Here is a 26,234-nt window from a genome sequence, read left to right as displayed (position 1 = left end):
CTGTAGCTCTTGGCCAATACTAACAAAGCAAAAGGGGGCCCGGTTGTCCGTATAGAACCAATGGAAAACAGGGAAGGAGCACGAGGCGGAGTTGAGAATCCTGTCACCAATTGGAAAGAGGAGGTGGAGCCCGGGCCTTGTCAAGCGTGACCAACCAGGGAGAGGAGCGGACTCTGAGGGGTGGGGCCGTAGTGCCTTCCCCCAATCGGACAGGTCCGAGGGCGGGGAATTCTTTAGGGCGCCCAATGAGGAATGCAGCCGAAGTGGGCCTGTCAAGAGAAGGGCCTGGGGGCGGGGGAACGGTGAGTCGGGGATAAACACTCCGCGGCGGTGGCGGCTGCTGCTCTTCTGTAGGTTCTGTCACGGTGTCGGTGGTGCCCAGCTCGCCGGTCCCCTCCCCCCTTCCGGCGAGCGTGGTCGCCAGAGAGGCTCTCTCAGCCCTGCTCTGCGGGGTCCACAGCTGGGCGCGGGTGTCCGGCGGCGGCGGCGAGCCCGTGTCCAGTGGGGGTTGGTCCCGTGGCTCCGGCCCCCGGTGCAGAATGGCGGCGGCGGTTCGGATGAACATCCAGATGCTGCTGGAGGCGGCTGACTACCTGGAGCGACGGGAGAGAGGTGCACGGGGACGGGAGGGGTCCGGCCCGAGCTAGTGCCGGGAGCTCTGAGGGGCCTGGCAGCGGAACCAGGTGCCCAGCCGCTCCGGGGGTGGTTGGAGGAGCTGAGAGCGCGACCCGCGAGCGCTCCCAACCCCTCCAGCTTTCCCCACGCGCGGTCCGAAGGGAGGCCGTCGCTGCCCCAAAGTCAATGAATGGGAGTGGAAAGGGACCGCTGCCCCCGGGATTCTGAACGCTTCCCCCTCCGCATCCCGTCGTGAGTGGGGTGCCCGGGGCCCCTTCAGCCAAGCACTTGGTTTACCTCACCCGGCTCTTCCCGGTCCGCCTCCAAGTGGGCCTGGCGCCGGGTCTCCCAGTCGGCGGAGCAGCGCCTCCCTTGCCCCGCATCCTCCGTCCTCGGCTCTGGCTCCCGGTGTCTGGCCCCGAACCTTCGTCTGAGGCCGGTCCCACTTAATATACACCAACCTGCTGGACGTTGCCAGTGGGAAACCCAGGCTCCATGAGACTTGCTGTGTCTTTCTCAACAATGAGCAGCTGGAATGCTCTTTACACCTGCTCCGAACTGAGGGTATTCACTCAATTGAAAAAACAATCATTGTTCTAAGAATTCCACCTTGCTCCTTTTAATTATTTCCACAGTCTTATTTTAATGAAAAATAAATCCGTTTTTAAAAGGAAATATTGTGAAGGGGAGAGAGTGTTGACTGTTCTGGGTTCATTCATTAACTGGATCCTCCGGTTTTCTAGAAGCTGAACATGGTTATGCCTCCATGTTACCATACAATAACAAGGACAGAGATGCCTTAAAACGGCGGAGCAAATCCAAGAAGAATAACAGCAGTAGCAGGTAATTTGGTAAATATTTCCCTTTCTCTTTTAGGTTATGCCGCAGATGATGCCGGGTTTTAACCCCATAAATGAAGCGGCAGTCGTGATTCAGTAATGTATACATAGTCCTAAGGCATTGGAAGAAACCCTTCTGTTTGAGTTGAGGGGACTGAAAAGAAAAGAGAAATGGAAGTGTTTTCTATTTCTTTATGAACTTTTATTTTCCAGAACTTAATTTTGCTTTTCATCCCTTTTGAAAAAAAAAATATGTGAAAACTTCAAGTGAGATTAGCCGCAGTGACAGTATTTTGTCTTCAGAAGTTGCAGATTCAGGGCAAGTTTTCTATAGCTGAAAATCCTGGACATTACCCACTTTTTACTTTTCATAGTGAAGATTTTATAAATATGTTAAAGTATTGATTTGGCATAGGCGGTAGGATTTCATATTTGACGTGTAAATTAAATACAGTGATATGTCTGGTAATCTGTCACTCGATTTATAATGGCAAAGAGGAATGATTGAGGTTCAAACCTGCTTGTTGGGATGGAGGAATAGATTGATATAATATTAAAATATTCATATGCCACAAGTTTTTTACGTTAATCTTGTAGTTCTTGAAATTTGTAAGTCTCACTGGAAAGTATTTGGTTAATGGTCAATGAAATCACATAATAAAACCCTGAATGTACTTCCTGATATGAGTACTCCATTAATGCTGTTGCACCCCCTTTTTCCCCTCTTTGCCCTTAATATATACATTAGCTGGGAAACCTGTTTTTATTAGACTCATTGAATATTATACCTTTTATTCCAGTAATTGAAAATCATTGACATTTTCCTTACTGATTTAGAATCCTTGTCTATCTCCCATTCTCATGAATACTCTCTGCAAATAACTGTATTTGGTTAGCGTCTATGACATTATACAGACTACTAAAAGCCAGAAGTTTCCCACTTAAACCTTTAACTCCCTTGTTCTTCCTTCCTCTTCTGTCCTTGGTTCACCCCATTGTCCGTAGCATTGGAAGAACCACAGGATATGAGTGAGCAGCACATATGTGCCGACTCTTGAATAGGAAGGCATGGGAAGGATGAACCTGTTAATGAGTTACCTGGTGGTTTTTCCTTTCCCTCCCACCTTTGGCATTATCTGAAGGTGGTAGCAAGTAGATCTGTGCACGAGTACTGACGGCCTTTAAGAAGAAGGTTAATGCTGACGTGTAGTGTGCAGTGGTATGAAGCAATATCTGTGTTGCTTTTTGTTACAGTATTTTTTTTTATAACTTTTTGACAGGACAGTGAAGCCTTTGGCTTTATTTTTATGGAAAAGTGTAGTTCATTTGTTACTTTTACTCTTGTCCACTCATGGTTTGAGAGGAATTGTTCATATTAATAGTCAAAGCTTAATCTGTAGTACTTTAATCCTAGTACTTAAGTACTTACTACTTAGTCCAAGTACTTAGTACTTGTTTTTTCTAAGTTTCACAGAAAAGTTGTTGAAGGGATGTTCAGTGGTGAGGAGAAGAAGGGGATGTTGTCGATGAGAAGTAGCTTGGCCCCAAAAGGTGATTGCCATGCTATGCCATGCTAAGTTGTTTCAGTTGTGTTGACTCTATGCGACCCTATGGACTATAGCCTGCCAGCTCCTCAGTCCATGGGATTCTCCAGGCAAGAATACTGGAGTAGATTGCCATTCCCTTCTCCAAAAGGTGATTAGGAAAGAAAAATAGTGATAGTTGAGAATTTCAATTCAAGAAATAGATTCTTTCTCTTTTCTTTAGTATCCAGCTTTATTCCTGGGAAAATGATTGCAACTCTGGATTGGGGGAAAGCTCTATTATTTCTGTCAACGGATTTGGTTTGCTTTCCATGGTTAGAAACAGGAGGCTCTCACAGTTTTTCATGTTCTTGACTAATGATCAATTCGTGCAGTAATTTAAGTGGTACAGGGATCTCTGCGAGACCATGATTAAACCTGGAGATTGCACCAAGCAAAACAGATGAAGCAACAGCAGGTTGTTTTCTTTAAATGTAATCACTTCCTTCATGACCTGTTTGGAATGACCCTTACCTGAGCAATGAGACATCTCCCTAGAGAATGCAGTTTGACCCCTTGATTTGAATCAGACTTATATCCAAGGCCATGTATGGTCAGAATTTTGAACTGATTTAAGAGCTATAGATTACTTCTGGTTTACATAACCATTGGTAACAGTGTATTCTTGTTAATTCAGGTTCAAGTGCTGGGCTCTTTGCTTGTAGCATCTGGGAGTTACTCTTCCTTGGACAACAATTAAAAAAAAATAAGATTTAGCTGCATAGCAAACTTCTTGGAAACTGAAAATGCAGATCTTAAATTTCTCTAATTGCTTGTTTAAAAAACAAAAACAAGTGAAATTGTGAATATTGATTGTTCTCGAATCATCTGGAGAACTACAGGAAGATGGAACTTTTTTTTTCTTTCCTACTGATTTTTTAAATCAGTTACTTAAACAATTAGACTTGAAATCCAGAGTTTTTGAAAGTGTGTTTTGTTACATTGGTGAAGCAGGCATTGGCACTCGTGAAAGAGGAAGCTCAGCCCTCGTCACCCAGTTCTTTTATGAGACAGTGGTCATATAGCTGACTTGACAGGGTGAGTCTTTTTTAACCCAGGGACTGGTTTGGCTTAGTTACATTTTTGTTAAAATATATTTGGACATTTGACCTTTATCAATGAATCCAGAGTTATCCAATCTTTTCAGTAATCACATGGAAAATGATTTTGATACAAGGTGTCTATATATTCTTATGATTCTTAAATTAAAAATGTAAATGTTTTCCCATCAACAGAGTTGACAGGGAGTCTCTGAATGGCCTTTTTTCAATGGCCTTCCTTTTATTAAAGACAAATTTAGTTTCACTAAACCAAATGTACTTCAGTAATGTCCTAGCTGTTAGGTATAAGTCCCCTTGTAAAAATCACCATGTGGTCAACACTCTTAAGTAATCAAATAAGATCCATAGTTTCCAAAACTGTTCAAAGTTTGGAAGGAGTTGTGCTGCTTATGGAATTTGTAAAAAAGATAATCTTGGGAATTCTGAATTTTTTTTATATGTATCTTCAAAGAATCCAGATGGGATAAGGGTAACTTGCGGTGCTCTGATTTTTCTGTAATCAGACACCATGTTCTTTTCAAATATCCACCCCTCTCTTCTCCACCTCCTCAGAATGGTCCTTGTCTACAGTTAAACAGGGAAATTTTGACCACCTGTCATCATATATTTTCATCCATCTAAAAAACCTGTCAGACTTTGAACTTGTTATTCTCTGTTAAAACCAGAATGCCATGTGCTATCAAGCCAAAGGTTTGCAGTTGCAGGCCAGACTCTTGTTAACTGTGATATCCTGCTGGCCATTGCAGGAAGTGAAGTATACATCAGAAAAACATAACTGAAGAACACTGAACGGTAACCAAGCGAATCAATTTAAAGCTTTCAAGTTAACCAGTTTTAAGGTTCATATATCCCTTATCTAGAAAACAAATATTCTAAAATTTAAAATACTGTCATTATTGTCTTGTTTGTTTTTCCTTGTGAATGAAAATTGGTATCCCAGAAGCCTTGTGGAAAAGAAGTTTAGTGCTGAATTAGAAATTTCCCATTTCAAGAATGCCCCAGATCCCACAACTAGTCTCTGGTGTGAATGAACGTGATGGTGGTGCCCCTTGATGTGAATTAGGGGTTGAGCATTCACAGAAGTACGGTTTCTCCATGATTACTGTGAGAATTTATTTCCAGTGCCCAGTAAAGTTCCAATTATTGCCCCACAGAATTCTTGACCTGAGCCAGGGCGTCATCTCTCCTGAACTGATTAGATTCTAGAGAATTTCCAAAAATAAGGTCAAGATTCAGTTCATTTATAATGCTGGGAGGTTCCTCAAGTTTATTTTTAACTAGTTGGGATGAGTTATGTGAGATGGACACTGAGATAGCCACACTGACTGACTTCTTGTGACATCTGTGAAAACCTGTCCATAAATCCATAGGCCAGACCTTATATTCAAGGTCAGCTATAAACACACTAATAGTCTGATTTCACACACACCTGTGCTTTCATCCAAGCCTCTCTCATCACTTTTACAGTTGCTACCTCACTGATCCACATGTGTTCTGTAGATAATTGGCAATCATTTTTATTTCCATTTTACAAAAGAGTAAAGGACAGGATGGTAAGCATTTTTATTTCTTCCACAGTATCAGTCAGTGGCAAAGCTGGACCTCAGATTCCACCCAAAGGGCTGCCTTAACCAGCCTGTCATCTTTACATTGAACTGAGTTTTGGAAGCCCCTTCCTAAAAACATTTGGTAGCTCTTCAACAGTAGCATCTTTGGGGAGGTTGCATGCAATAAAATAACTTCAAGGAGTAGAAAGATTAAGGGAAGAAAGGTTATATTTATCCTTTTAAAACTGTGTCCTATAGTCAGACAACTAGTGTACAATTTTGGTGTACAGTACACCTAGAGAACTGCAGAGTTGGGTGGGGATGCCAAATTTCTGGTGTTCCATGCTCAGCCTAAAGAAAGCCTTGTGGTATTATATAACCCAAATTCGCATCACATTTTGCAGCTGTTTTCCCTTTGTATAAATAGAACCCTTTTATTTCCTTTCTTAAAATGGATTACTTTTCCACTAGGGATTGCATGCCTCTCAGTTTCTCCCTTCTCCTTGAACGCTGTTTGAGATATTTACATTTATCTATTTCCCCAGAGGGACTAATTTCTTTAGTAGAGCCCTTCCTCTGTCTTCTCTCCCTCCAGCTTGAGAGAGAAAGAAGTTAAAATAATTTTGTTGGCATTGGAGCAGTCCTTTAAAACAAGAATAATGTTTCTCTTATTGTTCCCTCTTTCAGATCGACTCACAATGAAATGGAGAAGAATAGGTGAGTTGGGGGTTCCGGGGGTGGGATGGGGGGAGCTTTGATGTATTTTTTCATTGACACTTGGTTGCTGCTCTTGACTTCTCACAATGAGCTCCTGATACTAGAGTTCACTCAGGACCATCTAATCAGCACTGTCTGTACAGCCCTTAGATAGACGGGCTCACCAGTTCCCAAGATGACACCCCCAGCCCTCACCCCTGCAGCCTGCTGTTCCCCAGCAGGGCTTTCCATGTGACTATTCTAAGGCCAAAGTGTTTTAAGTCAGAGGTAATGTTTCCGCAAATAGTGTTTTTCAAAAATTACATGCTACTGAATATAATTGGTAGTGCTGTCTTAAATCATGTACACACACAGATATATGTACATACACATACAGAAGTTCCCTTGTGAATAAAGATGCTCAAATTTTAGGTAAATATATGCAAAGCAGAAATTGGAGATAGTGAGGCACTCAGACAAGGCGGGCCACCCACCCTGGCCTCCATCTTACCACATCTCACCTGACTTCCCTTCTGCTGCCGATTTGACTCCTTATTTTTCAAATGATGTGGCCTAGTCACTCTTAACTCTGGTTGCATGTTAGAATCACTTGCAAAGCTTTTAATGTTTTTAAAAAAAATTTTTTCCATTAAATATAGTATACACATACACTCATATGAGTTGGGAGGGCATGGCTCCCCACTCCAATATTCTTGCCTGGAGAATCCCATGGACAGAGGAGCCGGGCAGGCTACAGTCCGTAGGGTCAAAAAGAGTCAGACACAACTGAAGCAACTTAGCATGCACACACAGTCATATACTCTTTGGGGTAAGAGAACACATTTTTATTTTTTCTCATTATATAGAGTAACTTTTTATTATAGAATTTTTCAAATATACAAAAGTAGAGTGAATATGTAATCCACTTCTATGTATCCATCACACAGCTTCCACAATTATCAGCATTTTACCAATCTTGTATAATAAACTCTCTGTGGAGTGTTTTTAAAAGCACATTTTCTTCTACCTCTAGTAATACAAAACATAACCACTTGCTTTTATCATGCTGAAAAAAGTTAATAATTCTTTGTGGAACTTCAGATGAAAAAAAAAAAACGAACACACACCAATGCTCAGACCTCACCCCTAGCAATTCTGATTTAATTGATTTGGGTTGAGATCCTGCACTAGTATTTTTTTAAAAGCACCCCAGGTGATTCTCATGTTCAGCCAGGGCTGCAGACCACTGAACAAGCCTCATTCTGGTCTCTGAACTCCCATCAGTACAGGCTGCCCATCCAGACTGAGTGCTTTCTCGGTGCTCTGCGTGAACAGGCTGATGTGTGATGATGGTTCTCTGAACACATGTGGTTATTTCATGCAAACCCTCTTTGAAGAGAGTCTGACTCTGATAGTCAGGTTCTGAATGGCATGTTTCATCAGTGAAAGGGAATACCAGACCTGACAAGGGAGGAGAATCTTGGAACAGGCCAAACATTTAGCATTACGTGTGTGTGTGTGTGTGTGTGATGAACTGGAAACTCCAGAGTGTCTCTTCTGAAGGCAGAAAGGTAGTCTGATGTGGCTTCTTTTTCTCATCTTTAGATTCTCTTACATCTCCATGCTTTTTAGGGGAACTGGTTGACTGGGACTGTTTCTGCTGAAAAGCCTCCTAGTTCTCCTCCTCATAGGCATTTATTTGTATTATTAAAATGTCATCCCTTCAGGTAAGGGCTCTTAGGTGTACTCAGCTTTGTGCTTCACCCTCTGCAGGAATACCACAGGATGTCAATTTTATCATTTATTTTAGCAGTTCAAGAATGTTTATTTTCTGCCTGCCATGTCTTAAGAGCTTGTGCTCAGTACTGGGGTACTAAGTAAGTTTATCCTGGGGTATGAAATCAGCATGGTCTCCATCTTAGAGAAGTGTAGTTTGTCTAATGAGAAACATACAGACAGTCTGCACAGGAAGCGATGGAGGTAAAGGTTCTAGAAAACTGGATTTGAAGTCATCACAGGGCCGGTTGCTTATAATTCAGATTGTGACCAGTCAACATTTGCTTATTGAAGGGCTAGTGATCTAGTTTCCTTATTGTCCTTCCTTTTTTGGAATTTGGTCTTCTATGGTCTTGATCATTTTTCCTCTAGTCTAAAGCATGTGAGCAGAAGAGAGGGAAGTAAGGACTCACATTTAGTTAATTTAACCAAGTGCTGGTTGCTGCAATTGGTGGTCAGGGGGGTGGGAGGGAGTTAAAGTTGTTGGGTTCTTCTCTTGTAAAGAGTAGATGCTTGTGATTTTAAGGTTTGATGGTCAGTTGAACAGCTGCAGTCTCCTTGGTTTTCATAGCTGAATCCTACAAAAGAAGACCAACTTGCAAAATGCTAATACAGTTAGGCCATTTTTTTCCTTAACATCACATTAAAAAAAAAGACTGACATGGCTCTCAAAAAAAAAAAAAAAGCAATTGAGGAAAAGAATTCTAATAATTGGATTTTTTTTTTCCTCTTTAACATTGCAGAGTTAATTAAATTTGTGTTAAGTTTTTTCACACCAAAACCTTTTCGGTGGCTTTCTAGAGATTCTGAATAGTTGGTGTGCATCAGGACTCCACTATGAGGACATTATATTCAAACTGCCCCTTTGATAATCTTGGCAGTGGTGGGACAATTAAAAGATTTCCTGAATGGTGGAGATGGAGGTGGTAGTGGCAGAGGCGGCAGCGCTGATTTTCATTCGATAGACTAGGCATTCGAGGAGCACCGTAGATGCTGAGTACTAGGTGCTGGGATCCAGAGCCCAGCAGAACCCAAGCCCCCAGGGCGGAGGGCTCAGTCTAGCATCACTGTAGATACATCTGTCACTTGGCATGTGCTTCTCTGCATTTTAACTAATTTTGTGAGTCTAGCCTCCTAAGGAAACACCCATGGTGAGTGTGTGGTCTTTCTTTCGCTTTTAAAAACTGATCTCATAGAAAATTTTGAGAAATATATAGTATATTGTGTGCTCAGTCGCTTCAGTCATGACCTACTCTTTGTAGCCACATGGACCGTAGCCCGCCAGGCTCCTCTGTCCATGAGTTCTTCCCAGCAAGAATACTGGACAGATCCAAGGGATCTTCCCCACCCAGGTATCGAACATGCATCTCCTGCGTCCCCTGCATTGCAGGCAGATTCTTTACTTCTGAGCCACTGGGGAAGCCTTGAGAAATATAGAAAATCATATACTAAAAATTAAATCATCCATAATTCTAGCAGCCCAAGGAGATCAGTGAAACTTTGAAATGTATCTTTCAATGGTTTTTTGGAAAGAAACATTTAAAATAGTTTTGTGTAGTGAGTTGGAAAGTTCAGAAAAACACAAAGAAAATAAAAATCACCAGTAACAGACCTTGCAGCAATAACAACTGTCAACAGTCCTGCTAAGTTCTGTATCCACTAGACTTTTGTGCATACTTTTTAAAAATCAATATTACATCATATGGTGTGCCATAACTCATATAACCAGTCTCCTATTTTAGGTTCTTCCCAGTATTTTGCTAATATAATTGATGCTTCCTTAAACTATCTTATAGATAAATCTCTATCCAACATCATAATTATTTCCTTAGGGTAAGTTCATGGTTGTGAAATGAATGGTATCCAAATGGTTGTGGTTTTTGATGTTGACTGCTGGATTGCCCACCAGGCAGATTATAGTCCATATTTTCCTTCTACCTTCACAAGTTTATATTTTAGCTTAAGACTTTTATAAATTTGATAGATAAAAAGCAAACACACAACTCATTTTAACTTGCATTCTTATATTACTAAGACAGTTTAACAGTTTTCATTATCTTTGACAGTTTGTATGTGTGTGTGTGAATTGCCTGTTAAATAAGTGTTAGTTGCTCAGTTGTGTCCAACTTTTTGCAATACCCTGGACTATAGCCCACCAAGTTCCTCTGTCCATGGGATTCTCCAGGCAAGAATACTGGAGTGGGTTGTCATTCCCTTCTCCAGGGGATCTTCACAGCACAGGAATCCAACCCAGGTCTCCTGCATTATAGGTAGATTCTTTACTGTCTGAGCTTCCAGGGAGGCCTGTTAAATAACCTTTGCCCAATTCTCTACTGAGCATTTATCTTTTTCTTAATTTTGAAAAGATTCTAAAATATGAAGGGTGTGTATGAAAGAAATTGCCCCTTGGTGGACTTTCCTGGCAGTCTAGAGGTGTTCCCTCTAGACTGGGAACTCCGTGTTCCCAATGCAGGGGCATGGGTTCAATCCCTGGTTGGGAAAGTAAGATCCACATGCCATGTGACTAAAAAAAAAAAAGAAAGAAAGAAACGGTGTTGTCCCTTCAGGTATCATACAGTTGTCCTGTTTGTCATTTACCTTTACAGAATCGATGTTCTCACACTGTTTAAAGTTGCTGCCTCTTTGTATACTAAATTCTTGTTTATGGCTAAGTTTGGTTCTAGACTTGTTCTTCCATTCCACTGATCTGTCTGCTCTTCCTGCACCAGTGTACAGTTTTAATCATTGTGGTTTCATGCAGTTTAGGATCTGGTAAAGCAAATCCCTATTCTTCCCTCCTCCTTTTTTTTTACCAGTTTATTTTTCTTAATGAATTTTATAGTTAGTCTTTCAATTCTCCATACCCCAAATTCTTTGGGGATTTTCAAATTTCAAACTAAATAATTTCAGTATAAATTAACCTTTAAAAGTACATGTTTACATATTAGAGTTTTCCATCCAGGATTTGATGTGTATGTTCATTTACTCAGATCTCTTTTATGTCTCTAAGCCAAGTTTTGTTGTGTTTCTGTGTAAATCTTACACATGCCTTGTAAAAGGTATTCCTGGATTTATATGTATATATTTTAAAATTGCTACTTGTTTCCCACTGTTACTACTACTAATTAATTATTGTTGGGATGTGGAAAACCTTTTAGTCTTTTTTTTATGCCCTTTATTGATGATAATTGTGCTGTCTCTTTTCCTTAGCTGGTAATTCCTCTGGTTTGAATGCCTTTCAATACGCTGCTCAGCAAAATGGAGACTGAGTGAATGCAAATACGCTGCAGCCTGTGGGTCAGGAGTCAGGTGCTTGAATGGGCTCCTTTTCAAAAGAAGGCTCTAGCATCTCCTTTAATTGTAGACACCCATTTTTTCTGGAATGGTACACACATGCAGGCCTTTCTGGAATTAAGCAGCTGGTCTAGAGAGATTACCTCTGCCAGAGTCTTCTGACCCCATGACAAAAGATTTCTGTGTGTGCTCTGTGAGAAAGACTCGGCAGCCTGACCTAAGCTGTTGTTTTCATCTGGTCAAACAGTATTTCTTGGCATCTGGTCTGACTTGAGAAGCCATTTCAGTCAGGTCTCTCTTGGAAAGATATGCTAATGGACTGCAGTTCCCTAGAGTTGTTTCTTCTGGAGTCTTGCTTTTCAAATGGCCACACTCCCACTGAAGGGGTAGGGGCCTGAGTTGTGATGGGCATTGCACCACTCTTCCGCTTTTGAACGCCCTTGACCACATTCACATTTCACTAGAATGTTGTAACAAATCCACATTGTTTTGTTGCCACAGGGGGCTGAAGACACAGCTTGGTCATTACAGAGGAAAGGTATAGGTATTAGTGTACAAATCTCTCTGGTGATGGTGTGGAGGTGCACCCTGATTTGTGCTACTAGAATCCGTTTTCCTGGACTGTACCTCTTGGAAGAACTTGTAGAAGAAACAAGCTAGTTATTCAGCCAATTTCTAATTCCCTACCAGAACACTGGAGGCACTCCCTGATTTTTTGTCCTAGACAGTAATAGTTGAAGGGTGAGATAGAGCTAGCAGGTATTAACTATAATCTATATTTTGTGTTTTTTAAAAATTGGGCTCTATAAAGGAAATATTAAATAGATGATTATGTATTTAATACTTTAATAGAGAATTGACTTTATTAAAATGTAGTCAGCATGAATTACTGTTTACGCATTGCTCACTTAGTGTCATGTTCCCATACAGTGAGGATGTATGGCTATCTTTGTGTATTTCATAAAGCTTACTATCACAGTTATGAACGATCTTCAAAACCTTCCAAGATTCCACTTAAGTCAGTAATAAAGATGCATTTGGCAATATTTATAAAGGGACCATTTTAGAAAAAGGAGAGTACTTTTTTCCCTCAGAGAGTGACTTGTATTTTTCCCCTGGATTTTTTTGTAATCCAGTAAGGCTTTGGTCTCAACTCAAAATCTGGAGAAGGTTATGATCTCCATGACCTGTAGTCACTTTTAGGGGAGTAAATTTTGACACCATAAGATTTATTGCTTCTTAGACTATACTAAATATTCTATTTTAAAATCACTATGCAGCTCATACATACCCATATTGGAAATTATCTTTATTCATCCTCCAGTTATTCAACCTTCCCTGGCTCGGGAAGATCCCCTGGAGAAGGAAATGGCAACCCACTCCAGTACTCTTGCCTGGAAAATTCCATGGACAGAGGAGCCTTGTAGGCTATAGTCCATGGGGTCACAAAGAGTCAGACACGACTGAGCGACTTCACTTCACTTCACTCTACAGTTATCCTATAGGATTTACTGTTTAATTGGCTAAATCTGTGTCCACACAAAAGTAGGAGAGGAAATAGGCATGGTTTATGTAACTTATTTTCTCCCTTCTAATAGTCTTAGGCCCAGTTTTAATGAAAACTAATACTCGGTGAGGTCCAGTGGATCATGTTCATTAAGCACGGCTTTCCTCAAAGAGAAGGCATGTGAATTACCAAAGAGATCAGATTCTACTCTTAGGATAGCATCTGCAGGTGCTTTATTATTTGTAGACTCGAGTGGATTAACACGAAATGGAAGACAGTCACTTCTGTTAGTTGGTAATGGAAGAAACAACAAATAGATACACAGGAGGTCTACAGCATGTAAGTGAAAGAATAAATGAATGTTATCTATTTGGAAAGGGAAACAAGCTTCTAATAAGCTGTGAAAGCTGTGAAAACCCTTATGGAGAAGTTAAGTCAAACAAGATGTGGATAAGGGAAAAGAAAAAATAATGTTTGGTAGAGGGCAAAGGAGGGTCCATTCTAGAACTTTCAGTGGGAGCTGTTATTTGTCACAGCCTGAAGGTAGCTGAGATAAGTGATTCTTCAATAATTTGTTTACATGTTTGATGTAAACTTCAGCTAAACTTTAAGTACTTCAAAGGCAGTGACTTTGTCTCACTTAGCATTCTATCACCAGCACCTAGGAAGGTGGCAGTGCATAGTAATCCTTTGAGAGATGCTAGAGGTTAACAAGTGAATGAAACAGCCAAGTGTATGTTTCAGGATTTCCATCTGTGAACCTCATTACTTATCTGTCCTCTTCACTGGCTACCATCCTGTTCGCTCTGCCCCAGCCTGATACGTTTTTGTGTCATACATTTCACTGTGAAAATCTGGCAGAGAGAGTTCAGTTACATCCTCCATAAAGAAGAGTAATGTCTGATAACATGCCTTTCTCTCAGTACACTCACACACACGCCTGCACACCTGCTTTCGTACCATTCCTCCTGGTCTTGGCGACATACAAGTCAGGAAGAACTTCAGGGATCACAGAGTAAATTCAGGAGCACTGTCTGCACATGGCATCATCTCTACCTGGAGACTTTTTTTGTTGTATCTTTCCATCAATTTACAAATCTGCTCACCTGAGCGAGAAAGGTGTGGATAGAATCAAAGAAGCTTGAGTCTGGAAGCAGAAATAAAAAGGGCAGCATTCGGAATTGTCTGAGAGCACACTGGTGAACCCACGTGCCTTCTGTCAGTGCCAAGCTTGAATGACAGGAAGTGCCCCCAAAAGACCAGAGCCCACTTCACTGATGACCCTCATTCACTTGCAGGTTTAATTTTCCATAATTCGTGGCTGACATGAGTTCAGGAAAACTAACAACAGAAATAAGTCATATCCAAATATACTTTATATTTAAATGTTTAATATATTTAGACTGTCTTTTGATATTTATTTCCCCACTCCCCTGCTATTTTCGGAGTAATCTGTTCTTTTCCAAGGATTTGCAGTGTTAGCTCCATTATATGCTCAATTCACATCTATTCCTAAGTCTGATTCTGGGAATTTTTTCTTCTCTTCCTTTGATTTGTCCACCTTTTCCTATATTAGTATATTCTGTTTTTAATTATTGATACTTTGTAATACAACTTAATGATCAGTATAGCACAGTCCTCTTCATTCTTCTTTTCTAAGAATTTTGGCAGTCTCTTTATTCTTCTAGATGAAGTTTAATTTCCCAGCATTAAAAAGAATGCTGTGGGGATTTTTTTCTCTTGGAATTACATTAAATTTGTAGAAAAAGTTGGGTAACATTGATATTTTTATTTTGAGGGTTCATATCTAGGAATGTGCTATTTTTTCCATTTATTCAGATTTTCTTATGTCTCTCAGCAAAGTTTTATAGTTTTCTTCCCAGAGAGCCTTCCCAGACTATTTTAAGTCTGTACTTAGACGTGCTTTCCTTTCTTCTTGCTATCGTACATGAAATATTTTAGGTTTTCTGGGTATGGATAACACATCCGGAAATGTACTTGCATTTCCAAGGTCAGTACATATTTACCCCGATTTTTACTTGCCTTTGGCCTTTGCACTAGAGATGTAGGCAGGAGTCTTCATGTGCTTTAGATGGTTCCTTCCACACCGCGGAATCCCTTCCAGCCCTGCCTCCGCATAATGGGGGTGGCCCCAAGCGAGTCTTTCCTTTGGCATGGGTTGTTTTGTAAAGTCCCTGCTAATTTTTTAAAGTTAAAAAAAAAAATAGTAACTTTGGCATAAGCAAGATCTGTGTCTCCATAGAAAATGGATTAGATTTTCCACTAAATCTTTTAATGACAAAAGATGTCCGTTTTCCTTAAGGAAGAGTTGAGTGAACTGGATTGTAACCAGACAGCCTCTGTTTACCTAGTGAGACACTCTGAGTTCCCTGTTGATTTTGAAAGGAATATGATAGGGTTATAATTATCTGTGTTTGCTCCCAGCAATTATCCTTCCTCAAAGGAAGCTAGGATTGAAAGAATAACTGCTACCATATACAGAGCACTTCCCGTCAGACCCTGGTCTGGGCTTCCATACCCCGTCTCAGTTAACACTCACGACAGGCCTTGCGGGGAGGCACTGTCATCCTCCTCTACTGCCAAGGAAACGGATGCTGCTTGGAGTTAAGTCATCTGCTCAAGGCCACACAGGAAATAAGTGGCAAGGCCAGAGTCCCAAACCTTTACCCTTAATCATTGCGCTAATATTTGGTTGTATAGTGACTGACACATTCAGAATATAAAAATAATTAAAAACAAAAATAAAATTTGAGATACTAAAAAAAAAAAGCATAGCAAAGAGAAGCTGTAGTTTGCATCTAGTTTAATTATCACTTGTTATAGGCCACACTTGACTCTGAGCATCCAGATCAAAGACTGGTTTCTCTGTGCTACTGTAGACCAAAGGTGTATCAACGTATTCACAATAACGAGAACAATATTTCTGAAGAGTCAGCAGGTGAGGTTTGTCAAAGTCTATCACTTACAAAGCAGTTGGATCAGTGCAAAGAGGAGGCAGTTGGGGCAGGAGGGGGCCAGGATTTGACTACTCTTTTCTGCTGGGGGCGGGGGGGGGATGGGGAGCTGGGAGGCAGCTCTTGACAACAGGAAGAGGTCTGTCTGAATATGTGATGAGAGGGGACCCAAGTAAGGGTCAGATGGAGGTGTCGTGTGGCTTCCTGTTGAGGAGATGTAGCCAAACCTGCTAATTCCTGGAAGAGGGGGTTAGGCCAGGTTCACGGTGGGACAGTAGGATCCTTCTAGAAGGCCAGAGCCCTGGGCAGGGGAGGGGTCAGGCCTGAGGACAGAGAGCTGAGACAGGAGCTTGTTCTACTTGTTTTAGATCTAGGCACTCCATGGGTGCTCACCGCTGGCTGACGGATTCCGGGTTCCAGCTTGGGGGTAGGGGTGTGTCTTGGAGTCGAGGACCCTCGGTGGAAGCTGCTACAGGGGGGTCTGTTTGCTTTACTGCATCTGGCTCAAGAATTGAATTTCACTGCTCTGTGATGGAACTGAAGCTTCCTCACACACCTCATCCCTCCCCTGAGGTCGGTGCAGGCAGCAGCCTGCGGATGTGTGTGCGGCACGTGGGCAGGTCAGCTGTGAGGCTGGAGCAGTGAGGCACTGTAGCAGGCCGAGGCAGGCACTCCAGAAACACCAGCTGGCTTTGGATCTCTACAAAAATCCAGCAAGCACTGCGGTCCTATTTTCACAAAACTAGGTCAGCAAATACTGAACGAACATGTATTACTCTAAGCTTGAACCAGTCAAATGGATGATTTCAAGTTTCACAACTGGGAGTGTTCTTCGGCCACCCACACTTGGGGAGTGAAATTGTCCTTTCTTGGCCCGACTCCCTGGATAACTAGAAATGACACAGCATGGAAAGATGACTTTTATTATTTTTATCAGAAAACAAACTTCCTTAAGAATTTACATACTCATATCTATAGATAAACCCACATCATAGAAGGACTAATATGACACTGTTCTGAATCATGCAGTGTTTGCAGTGAGCAGGCTGAAACAAATGTCTAATTTTAATTTTTGAACTTTTAAAAAAATTTTTAAACTTTGTAGTGGGAATAAGTTAGATAGCTATATATGACTAATCATAGTTTTTCATAGTGTTTCTAATAGTAGGATCTGTTTTCATGACTCTTTTATGAAGAGGTGAACAAGTACATTTTATACACAGGTCCTGTGTTTGTGTTTCTCCTCATGTAGTAGTTGAAGGAGCAAACTTCTAATGTGAGTCTTTGTTTGCAGCCATTCCACGTGGGCAGGTTTTCAGAGCAAGCAGAAGTCTTATAAAATAGTACAGAATTTATACCACTACATCTTCCTAGCTCAGGAATGGACACCAGGGCTTAGGGGTCCTTGGAGACCTTAGGGCAACTTCGACAGTTGATGGGAAGGAGCTCAGAAGCAGATGAGGCGGGGGCTCAGAACCACTCAAGCCCCGAGAAACTTAGTCCAGTGGAATAGAAGACACCATCCATGCAACAAACATGTATTAAGCATATATATGAGAGGGGAAGGCATCAAGGGAAGCCAACAATAGTTAAGTTGTAATCCTGACTTTCTAAGGAGTTAGCAATGAATGGTTAAGTCACAAATAACCAAAAAATTCAGGCAGAACAGTGAATTTCCCAATGAATAGTATGAAAAGTACTCAGGAAAAGGAGGAAGCCCTGTGGACTGGAATGGCCTGTGAAGGCTTTGAGGAGGTGGAGGTTCACTGAAGCAAGAACCCTGAACCTCAGCTGTTTCTTACATTCACGGAATCTGCTAGGTTCCAGGTTAAAGCCTAAACCAGGGTTTCAGTGAAGTATTCATTTCCAAAATTCTAGAGACTCTTGTGCTTCTGTTCTGTAGTAAATGCTGTCTCTTCAGTGAGTGTTTGCAGCTTCTGCCTCAGGCAGCCTTCCTCCCGTTCTGTCCTGCTCCAAGACATACAGGTGGTCCTTGCCAGCTCTCAGCATGCTTGTTGGTATAGCAATACCACTGATAGGCTTTTTCCTTATTTTTGAAAAAAATGCATTTAACTTTTTGAATGGCTGAAAAACCAAAACCTGTAACAAATTATTCAGTAAAAATTCCCTCTCTTTCTTTGTCCCTGTCCGACTAGCCCTGATGCCTCTCTGCCTGGTCGCTGTTACTAGTTTCTTATGTATCATTTCAGACTTTCTTTCTGTCACACAAGAAGATATGAATATAGATAATTATTTTTCTTCCATTTTTACTCAAAGCTAGCATGTTATAGGCATAGTTTGGTATCTTGCTTTTCTCTTCTTAACAGCGTATCTGAGTGCTCTTTCCTCATAAGGCATAGAGCATATTTTCATTGTCTTTCATAGCTGCATACTACTCTACTGTCTGGGTGCACCCTAACTCACTTGACCAGTTCCTATTGATGATGGGTTGGGCTGTTTCAATCTTTGCTATTATTAATAAAATTGTAATGAATAACCATACACATTTGTCATTCACAAGGATAAATATTATATACAGCAAGATAAAGTTGTCATGATTTAGTGGTCCTGAAAGGGGAAAGAGAGGTATGGGTTCAAAGGATTCTCTCACTGACATGTATAGTGTATAGATATCAGTGTTTACCCTTGATGTGTGTTATAGACTTAACTTTAGAAAACCATGGATTTTGCATCTCCTTGGTTTTTATCAGAGTTGCCTAATTTCAAAAGATGTTCACTTGGCCAGAAGTCCCTGGTGGCATTTGCCGTCAGTGGGCCTGGGCAACTTCATACTCTGTTAGAGCTTGTTCTTCTGGGTGCCTTCTGGCCAGCTATGAAAGTCTCAAGTGCTTCTGTGATCTTGTTTTTGTAGACGGGCCCACCTTCGCTTGTGCCTGGAAAAGTTGAAGGGGCTGGTGCCACTTGGTCCAGAATCAAATCGACACACTACACTGAGTTTATTAACAAAAGCCAAATTGCACATAAAGGTAAGTGCACCCTGAGGTGCCTTTTTGTCTTGACCTGCCCACTGAGAGTTTGTTTGTTGTTATCAGAGACTGTCTCCAGGACAGTTCCCTCTGCTGAACTCTTCCAACCCACCTCTTGGACGAATCACAGACTAAACCTGTCCAGCACCCAACTGAGTAATTCTCACTCCCAAGAACCAGAAGTTAAATTGTCCATCCAGCTGTCCGTGTGATGTACGAGCCAGAAATTCAGGGTCACCCTTGATCCTGATATCATCTTGCTCCTTAGCCACATGCCTTCAAGACTCACATATGCCACAGCCTGCTCTGTTTCCATAAACACCATCATGAACTGCAGCAGACTCCTCAGAGGGCTCTTCCAAACTAATCTCCCTGCTTCCCAAGGTCAGTCCTGCCAAAGTTCAAATCAACATGTCACCACATGTAAAAGTGCTGCACGGCTGCTCGGGACACACTGTGTCACCAGGCCTGCCCTACCCGCCCCCTCCCCACTCCCTTGCCTGTGCAGCAGCAGCGCTTGCCAGACACTCTCCTCTCCCCACCCCCGCCCCCGGCCCTTCTCTCAGTCCCTTGCCCTTGCCAGGCTATCTCACCACAGGGCCTTTGCACATGCTGTTCCCTCTGCGTGGTGCACTCTTCCCCTCCCTTCTTCACCTAGTTAACTTCTTGTCATCCTTCAGACCTCAGCACAGGTGTCATGGTGCAGGGACACCTTCCATGACTGAGTCGCCTTCTTCCTGTTAAGAGATGGTCCTTACTGCTGGATCTCTCTCTTTAGGACTCATCACAGTTGACATCTGACCATGGTTTGTGTGACTGTTCACTTGTCTCCATCCACTATGTTAGGATACAGACAAGGATGGGACCAGATCTTTGTATTCACCTTGTATCCCCAGCACCTCCCAGAGGATCTGAAACAAAGTCAGCACACAGTATGTGTCTTGAAAAGCAAAGGGTAACTCCTGAGCCAGAATCACCGTTTAGCGTGTTTTTATAGTCATAGTCACAAGTGGACACATGTCACTTGAATTATAGTTAGTAGCCTGCATACATGGCAGTTCTGCGGCAGTGGGGCAAGAACCTCTGTTTAGAGCAAAACAACCACAATTACACAATCTTCATAATTATCTGAAGAATTATCTGAGAAACTAGAGAACAGATTTGTGAAAACAAAATGATCTATGAAAATGTGTTTTCTAAGCTCTTATTTGGACAGTTTGGAATGAGAACTTCAAAAGGGAATATCATTCCTGCCAACAGACAAAAGTTAATTGAGATTTGGCATGACACAAAAAAATCACGAGTGCAATTGGGATGCGTACTTGAATAAACGTACCTTTACAGGGAAAGGCATGTTTCTGAAGCTTCTGTCACACACAGTTGCTCAGAGAGTAGGTGTTGGGGGAGGCGTCACCACAGGCAGGGGAGACCAGCTTGGGGGTTCCCGCCAGTCTGTTCACTGTCGTGGCTGAGGGGGGCGGGTGCCAGTGTGTCAGCTCACCCCGGAATCCACACGATGGTGTCACCGTGCCGCTGACGCTGATCAAGTCAGATGAACACGGGGTCAGCAGCCAGTCAGCTGCTTCCTGTCCCCGCGAGAAGCTCAACAAGGGACACGGCAGAGGCTTCTGTGGGAAACTGGCACATTTCACCTCTAGGCAAGGAGGTGTGGGCCATCACCTATTGTGAAATCTGCCCGTGCCCTTCAACAACTTGCCCCTTCGACCCGCAGAAACTTGAAGACTGTGACAGAAAAGCCATTCACCAAATCGATCAGCTGCAGCGAGAGCAGCGGCACCTGAAGAGGCAGCTGGAGAAGCTGGGCATCGAGAGGATACGGATGGACAGCACCGGCTCCACCGTCTCCTCCGAGCGCTCTGACTCCGACAGGGGTGAGCGTCCCCCCGCCCCCGCCCCCGCCCCCTCCCACCCGGGCAGAGCGGGGACCAAGAGGCCCCCTGACTTAGAGAAGTCAAGCGGTGTGACCTGCAGGAGCCAGCCTCCCGGTCCCTCGGCGGCCAGGCCCCGCAGCCAAGCTTGTCTTTCCCAGAGCAGGCCCTCACCGCGGTCTGTCTCGTCCCCACAGAAGAGATCGACGTGGACGTCGAGAGCACAGACTATCTCACGGGCGACCTGGACTGGAGCTGCAGCAGCGTGAGCGACTCGGACGAGCGGGGAAGCATGCAAAGCCTGGGCAGTGACGAGGGCTACTCCAGCTCCAGCGTCAAGAGAATAAAGCTCCAGGACAGTCACAAGACGACGTGTCTTGGTCTCTAGGAGAGCGTGGTCGCTTCGGCTGCCGCCCGGATGGTCCTCCCTGTCGGCTCCGATTTAGGTAGCGTATGGGACCTGCCCACAATCCCCTCGCACGTTGGCTTCCGTGTACCACGTCACCAAGAGCAGCTGCGTTTAAAGTTGTCAAGGAAGTGATTAGGATTGTGGGTTTCTGTTTTTTTCTTTTTCCTGTTTTTTTCTTTTCCCTGTTTTTTTTTTTTAAATCCCTGATCCCCATCTCGAAAGGGGTTGAGCGGCCCGCGCCGCTGAGCCAGTCAGTGCAGCCAGGACACCCAGGGGCATCTCGACTCTGTGTTGCTCAGTTTGGGGTGGCTGAACGCTGCTTAGCCCCGCAAAAAGTTGGGGGACGCCGACCAGGATCGTGGATTTCTGATTGCATCCTCTAGCTTCTCTCTTTCTCTCCACAAGTCTCTCTGAGAGACCATACATTCCAATCAGTTTGAAGCATCCAAGAACTCTGAGGCCGAATAAGCACCTCTGACATCTCGGCAGTTTCCCCCTCTTATTTACTGTCCTGTGTGGTCTTCTAGACCTTCCTTAACGTTTTCTGGCTTCCTGTGTGACATGCCTAGCAGAAACGTCCGAATGTGTCTTGTGCTTAGGAAACTGAAGGAAACAAACTTCTCAAGTTGAGATTCTGATCTCAGAACTCCAAAGTAAGCTTTGAAAGTGGCATTTAAGAGCACTTAGCCCTGGCCCTCACTACCCGTGACAAGTCAGGAATACCTCCAGAAAACATGCCCTTCACACACACACAAGTACACACATCCCGAGTGAATGCCCCAACCCACGTGCAGACAGGAGCAGTATTTCTCACCTTCAGATGGACACCTTGCTTATAAAAGTTCCAACGTTATTTGTTCTCATGAACACAATGGTACAATCTATTTTTGCGCGCTGTCCCTGGGTCCGTGCTGTGTCCTGCTCTCCGAAGGCACGTTTCCCCTCCAAGTTGGTTTTGCTACTTGTCTCTGGAGCATTTTTTTTTCCTACCTCAGAGATAAATGAGATCTCCATTTCCCACTTAACACAAACTGATTATGCCTCTTTTTTTTTTTCCCAAATAAGTGACATTTGGTCCAATCCTTAACTATTTTCCTATGTAACTTTCAGCAATAACTGAGCTTTGGCACTAGCTGAGCTAGTGTCCATCATCAGTGAAAGGGGAAAAGTCCACATTTCTACTCTCTGTTGCAGGTGAACAGGAGGGGATGGTACAGTGTTACTAGAATCCCTCTCCTCACTGTTTTTGGACGCACCCGGAGACTTCTTTATGGAGGCTTTTGGGTTGATAGTTTAAAAGGCTGATTTTTCTTTCTGGTTATGATTTCTCCCTTAAGTGGTCTCCCACTTTGTAGCATTTTTATTTAAGCTAAAACAGAGCACATGTATATGTACATAAGACACATTAAATCTATAAATACTATTTATTCATTTTATATAAACTAATGTAATGGAAAATAAATTCTTACGACTTTGTGCTTTTATAGATGTTCTAGAAACTTTGTATGTAGGTATCTACAAAATTGGTTCATTTCCCCTTAATATTTTTGCATTCATATTTTCGAGGTCTCAATGTTTTCAACCTCTGGCGAACCTTTTTCATTGAATTTGAACCATTTGTAATAACTGTGACTCTGAAACAGTGTGTGTCACAACGTGATGAGAACATTCCTAAAATCTACAGCCGCACTGCAACCTAAGGGCTCGCTGGCGGAACTGGTAGTGGGGGCCGCCTGTGCCCCCAGCTGGCCTGTGGTCTCCCCACCACAGCCTCGCACCTCCTCCGTGCCCCCTCCTTGCCCACAACTAAAAGTTCAAATGCACTCCACACGGAAGCTCATTCTAGACATGAAGAGCAGTCTGAAACATTACCTTTGTGTTTATTTTTGCTTTTTAAATGATTTCTTAATGTATTCAAAAAATTTTAATTGGAAGTGGTGGATTCCTAAATGATTCCAAAGTCATCTCTAATTCTTCTATTTTTGTTTTCTGTTTTTCTCTTCATTTCAGCTTTTGGGTGGGGGGAGGGGCAGGTGATACAAAAGATTTTTCTTTCTTTTTTCTGTTTTTTAATTGTTGGAATCTTTTCCAATTACCAGCTGAAGATTTGCACTGAAATACAACTTGTATGCCTTTTGCATTTTTAAAGCCTGCTTCCTGAATTTAAGCAGAGTGATAGTGTTCAAAGAGCCAGCTCAGCCTGTAACATGTTTGAAAAAAGATATAACTGCACTTTGAGGTCCCTTTTGAATGCCATTCACTAGACCTCGAAAGCATTTTAATTGCTACCTTCAAGCGCCTCACAAGTCCATGATGCTGGATGCTGTACGGCATCGAAAACTCAAGACTTTGGGAAAAGCTTGTGGGCTTGCGTTGAGGGAGGGAAGGGAACAAAACTCATGTATTTTGTTTGTTTAATTTAGAAATAAGGCATCTGAGAGATGCCGTTATTTTCTGTGTTTTAATTGTTGTGCCTTTTGAGTTAAACTGCATTTTTGTCTTTTGGTTGAAATATGAAATGTACTGTCCCAATATAAAATAGTAATTATTTGACCTTTGCACTGTTTGTCTGGTCCTTTTCAATTTGATGGCATATAAATGTGGAACTTGATAGATCTCTATATTTTTTATTCACTTGTGATAAACTGACACCAGGGTTAGACACAACTTTCAAAGCTCGAGGTAGACCAAATCGGCGTGCCAGACAAGCCTCTCTCTAACCAAAACTGTAAGCTTCAGGACCAGCAAACTCAGCCCAAGGCAGCTAATCCTCTTCCCCATGTGGCTGATCAGCCGCCCTGATTCGCCAATCTGCCCTGCCATTCACTTATCCACCAGCATGACTGTTAAGAGCTAGACAGTCTTTTGGGTTCTGGTTTTTCTTTTCTTTTTTTTTTTTTAATTTTTTAAGCAAAATGAAAAACCTTTCTATTAGGGTTGTTGGGGGGAGGGAATGGGCAAAGATATAAACCCCAGCCTTTAAGACTTTGACTGTTGTACGTAAATAATAGATGTGTGTAAATATAGGCACATGCATATTTTTATGTGAAAACTGGTTTTAAGAAACTAGGAAGAAATCTACACTCTTATTGATACCATTGCAATGCAAGTGGGAAAATAAATAGTATGTAGTGCAGTTTAATTTCATGCAGTGAGAAAATCTCTATGTGTGCTTCTGCTAACACCCAGAAGACCTAACTTTCCCTGCCTGTTGGCTTAGAATGGCGGGCATGCACCCAGGGTGTTTTTGGTTTCTTTTGCTAAGCAGAGATCTGGAATCAAGGTGGTGATAGTGACCGCGGCTCATTTCTCTAGTCACATATCTTATGCTAGTGATTCAAAGAGCGTCACCCTTTAGAGCAGGACCTAGATTTTTCTTCCTGTCAACTCAAAGCTAAAATAATTTCAGTGTTGATTCAGAATTGAGCTCTAAGAAGGCCCTGACCCTACACTTGGCCACTTAAGTGGCTTGAGGATTTTTTTTTTTTAAAAGATGGGCATTCTCCTTTAACCTCTACTTTTTTTCAAAAGAAACAAAGGGTCCTTCCCTGGGTTTCCTATGGGTCTCTTCTCTGTCCCTGAAGTGGCCAAAAGCAAATCTTGGGGTGTGGGGGAAAAAAGTATAAACTGGGTAGGATTGTGATGTTCAGAATAACTGCCAAGCAATATCTCGGGACTTAATAATGCATTTTGTGGACTTCCTTCTTCCTCTCCCCCATCCTTTAAAGAGAAAACTTACTTTTGAAAAGTATATACAGACACATAACTTAGGTTTTTATATCATACTGAATTGGCAAGGATACCACTTTCATTGTGCTTTATAATCCATTTAGTCCCCCAAATCTCACTCCTTTCTTTCTTCTTTGTTTCCCCAAGTGTCTTTATCTTCCCCTTTTACCTGCCCTGTGTGTTGAACACCAGAAAGTCAAAGGCTGCAAAGCAATTTCCTGCATGTCAGTTTCTTATTTTTGTATGTCTAACTCTTGGATGCAGTAGGTTTCAGTAGCTGGCTACTCCTGATTTTAAAAATCCTTCCTGGGAGAAGATGACCCAAAGACCCTTTTAGATGAGGTGTTTTTTCTCATTTTACATGATCAGATCTCTGTAGACTGTGGGATGTTTTGTTTTTGGAAATATTTGGGGATGGGGGCAGGGGGGTATGATATGTGATTTATCATGATTTTTTCATTAATTTACTACATGGATGATTTTCTTACCCTATCTTCTGAAAGAAGAAATAATTGCCTGGGACTGTTATCATCAGCTATTGAATGGCTGAAGAAATTGAGTATCTTTGTCTTCTCTCAAAATCATAAAATAAGAATTAGTAAAGCACTTGTTTCTAAGATTTACCCAGATTTAAAATTTTTATTTTATATTCTGTCTGGAGGGTGTGGAGGATTGAGAGGGCTTTCTTCATTTTAGCTTTCACCAGAGAACCAAGCTTGCCTTGACCCCTGTCCTTAGAATTGGTGCTCTAGGAATGTTGCTGTCAACCATCAATGTTGGGGGCCATCACCCTAACAGTAAACACAGCCTAAACAGGGAGCAGCAGACAAGAGTGTGAATTTCTGTTTCCAGATGTTTATTTCTTGATGTAAATATGATGCCAATGTAAATCCTGTGTCAAGACATAGAGAATGGTGCTTTTCACTACAGTTAGTACATGCGTTTTGAGAACTACTCCATGTTTTAGAGAATCTTTGCTGTGTATATGTAAACTTCTGTATTGTTCAACCGTTAACAAATAATAAATTATTTCATTATTAAAGAAGTTTGCGTCTTCCTAATGTTCTGTACCCAGTTTAACCTTCCGTGGTTTTTTACTTAGAGAACTGAGTTCATCAGGTTTCTCTTTCCTTTTAATAATCATGGAAAATTTGCTGGCCAAAAGTTCTCAGGACTTGGATTCTGTAGTGGGAGCTTTGATCTTGTGGCTCCGATTGAGGCCCTTCCCCGCTGCTTTCCTCCTGTTCTCCTGCTCAGGCACTCGCTCTTGGCTCTGCTCCACTGTGTTACATCTGATCATGCAGACTGTCTGGGGGACCACACAGCA

The 26,234-nt window shown here is 42.3% G+C and overlaps 1 protein-coding gene across 1 annotated transcript; it reads left to right on the top strand.

The window, feature by feature from the left end:
* The first annotated feature begins 285 nt into the window (after positions 1-285).
* On the top strand, positions 286-25,952 carry MXD1 (MAX dimerization protein 1). The gene is made up of 6 exons (XM_043468973.1): positions 286-612; positions 1,359-1,458; positions 6,333-6,362; positions 18,766-18,880; positions 20,613-20,772; positions 20,967-25,952. Exons 1-6 carry the CDS (start codon positions 540-542, stop codon positions 21,155-21,157), a joined length of 669 nt encoding a protein of 222 aa, XP_043324908.1. The 5' UTR covers positions 286-539; the 3' UTR covers positions 21,158-25,952.
* The last annotated feature ends 282 nt before the right edge of the window (positions 25,953-26,234 follow it).

This window comes from Cervus canadensis, chromosome 5, assembly GCF_019320065.1.
Source record: "Cervus canadensis isolate Bull #8, Minnesota chromosome 5, ASM1932006v1, whole genome shotgun sequence".
Classification (NCBI taxonomy): domain Eukaryota; kingdom Metazoa; phylum Chordata; class Mammalia; order Artiodactyla; family Cervidae; genus Cervus; species Cervus canadensis.
Note: the sequence above shows the minus strand (reverse complement) of the source record. Positions and strands in the feature narration are given on the sequence as shown.

Coding starts and splice junctions, on each gene's coding strand:
- MXD1 (XM_043468973.1), top strand. CDS start 540: ATGGCGGCGGCGGTTCGGATGAACATCCAGATGCTGCTGGAGGCGGCT. Junction 1,459..6,332: donor AAGAATAACAGCAGTAGCAG/GTAATTTGGTAA, acceptor TCCCTCTTTCAG/ATCGACTCACAATGAAATGG. Junction 6,363..18,765: donor AATGAAATGGAGAAGAATAG/GTGAGTTGGGGG, acceptor TTGTTTTTGTAG/ACGGGCCCACCTTCGCTTGT.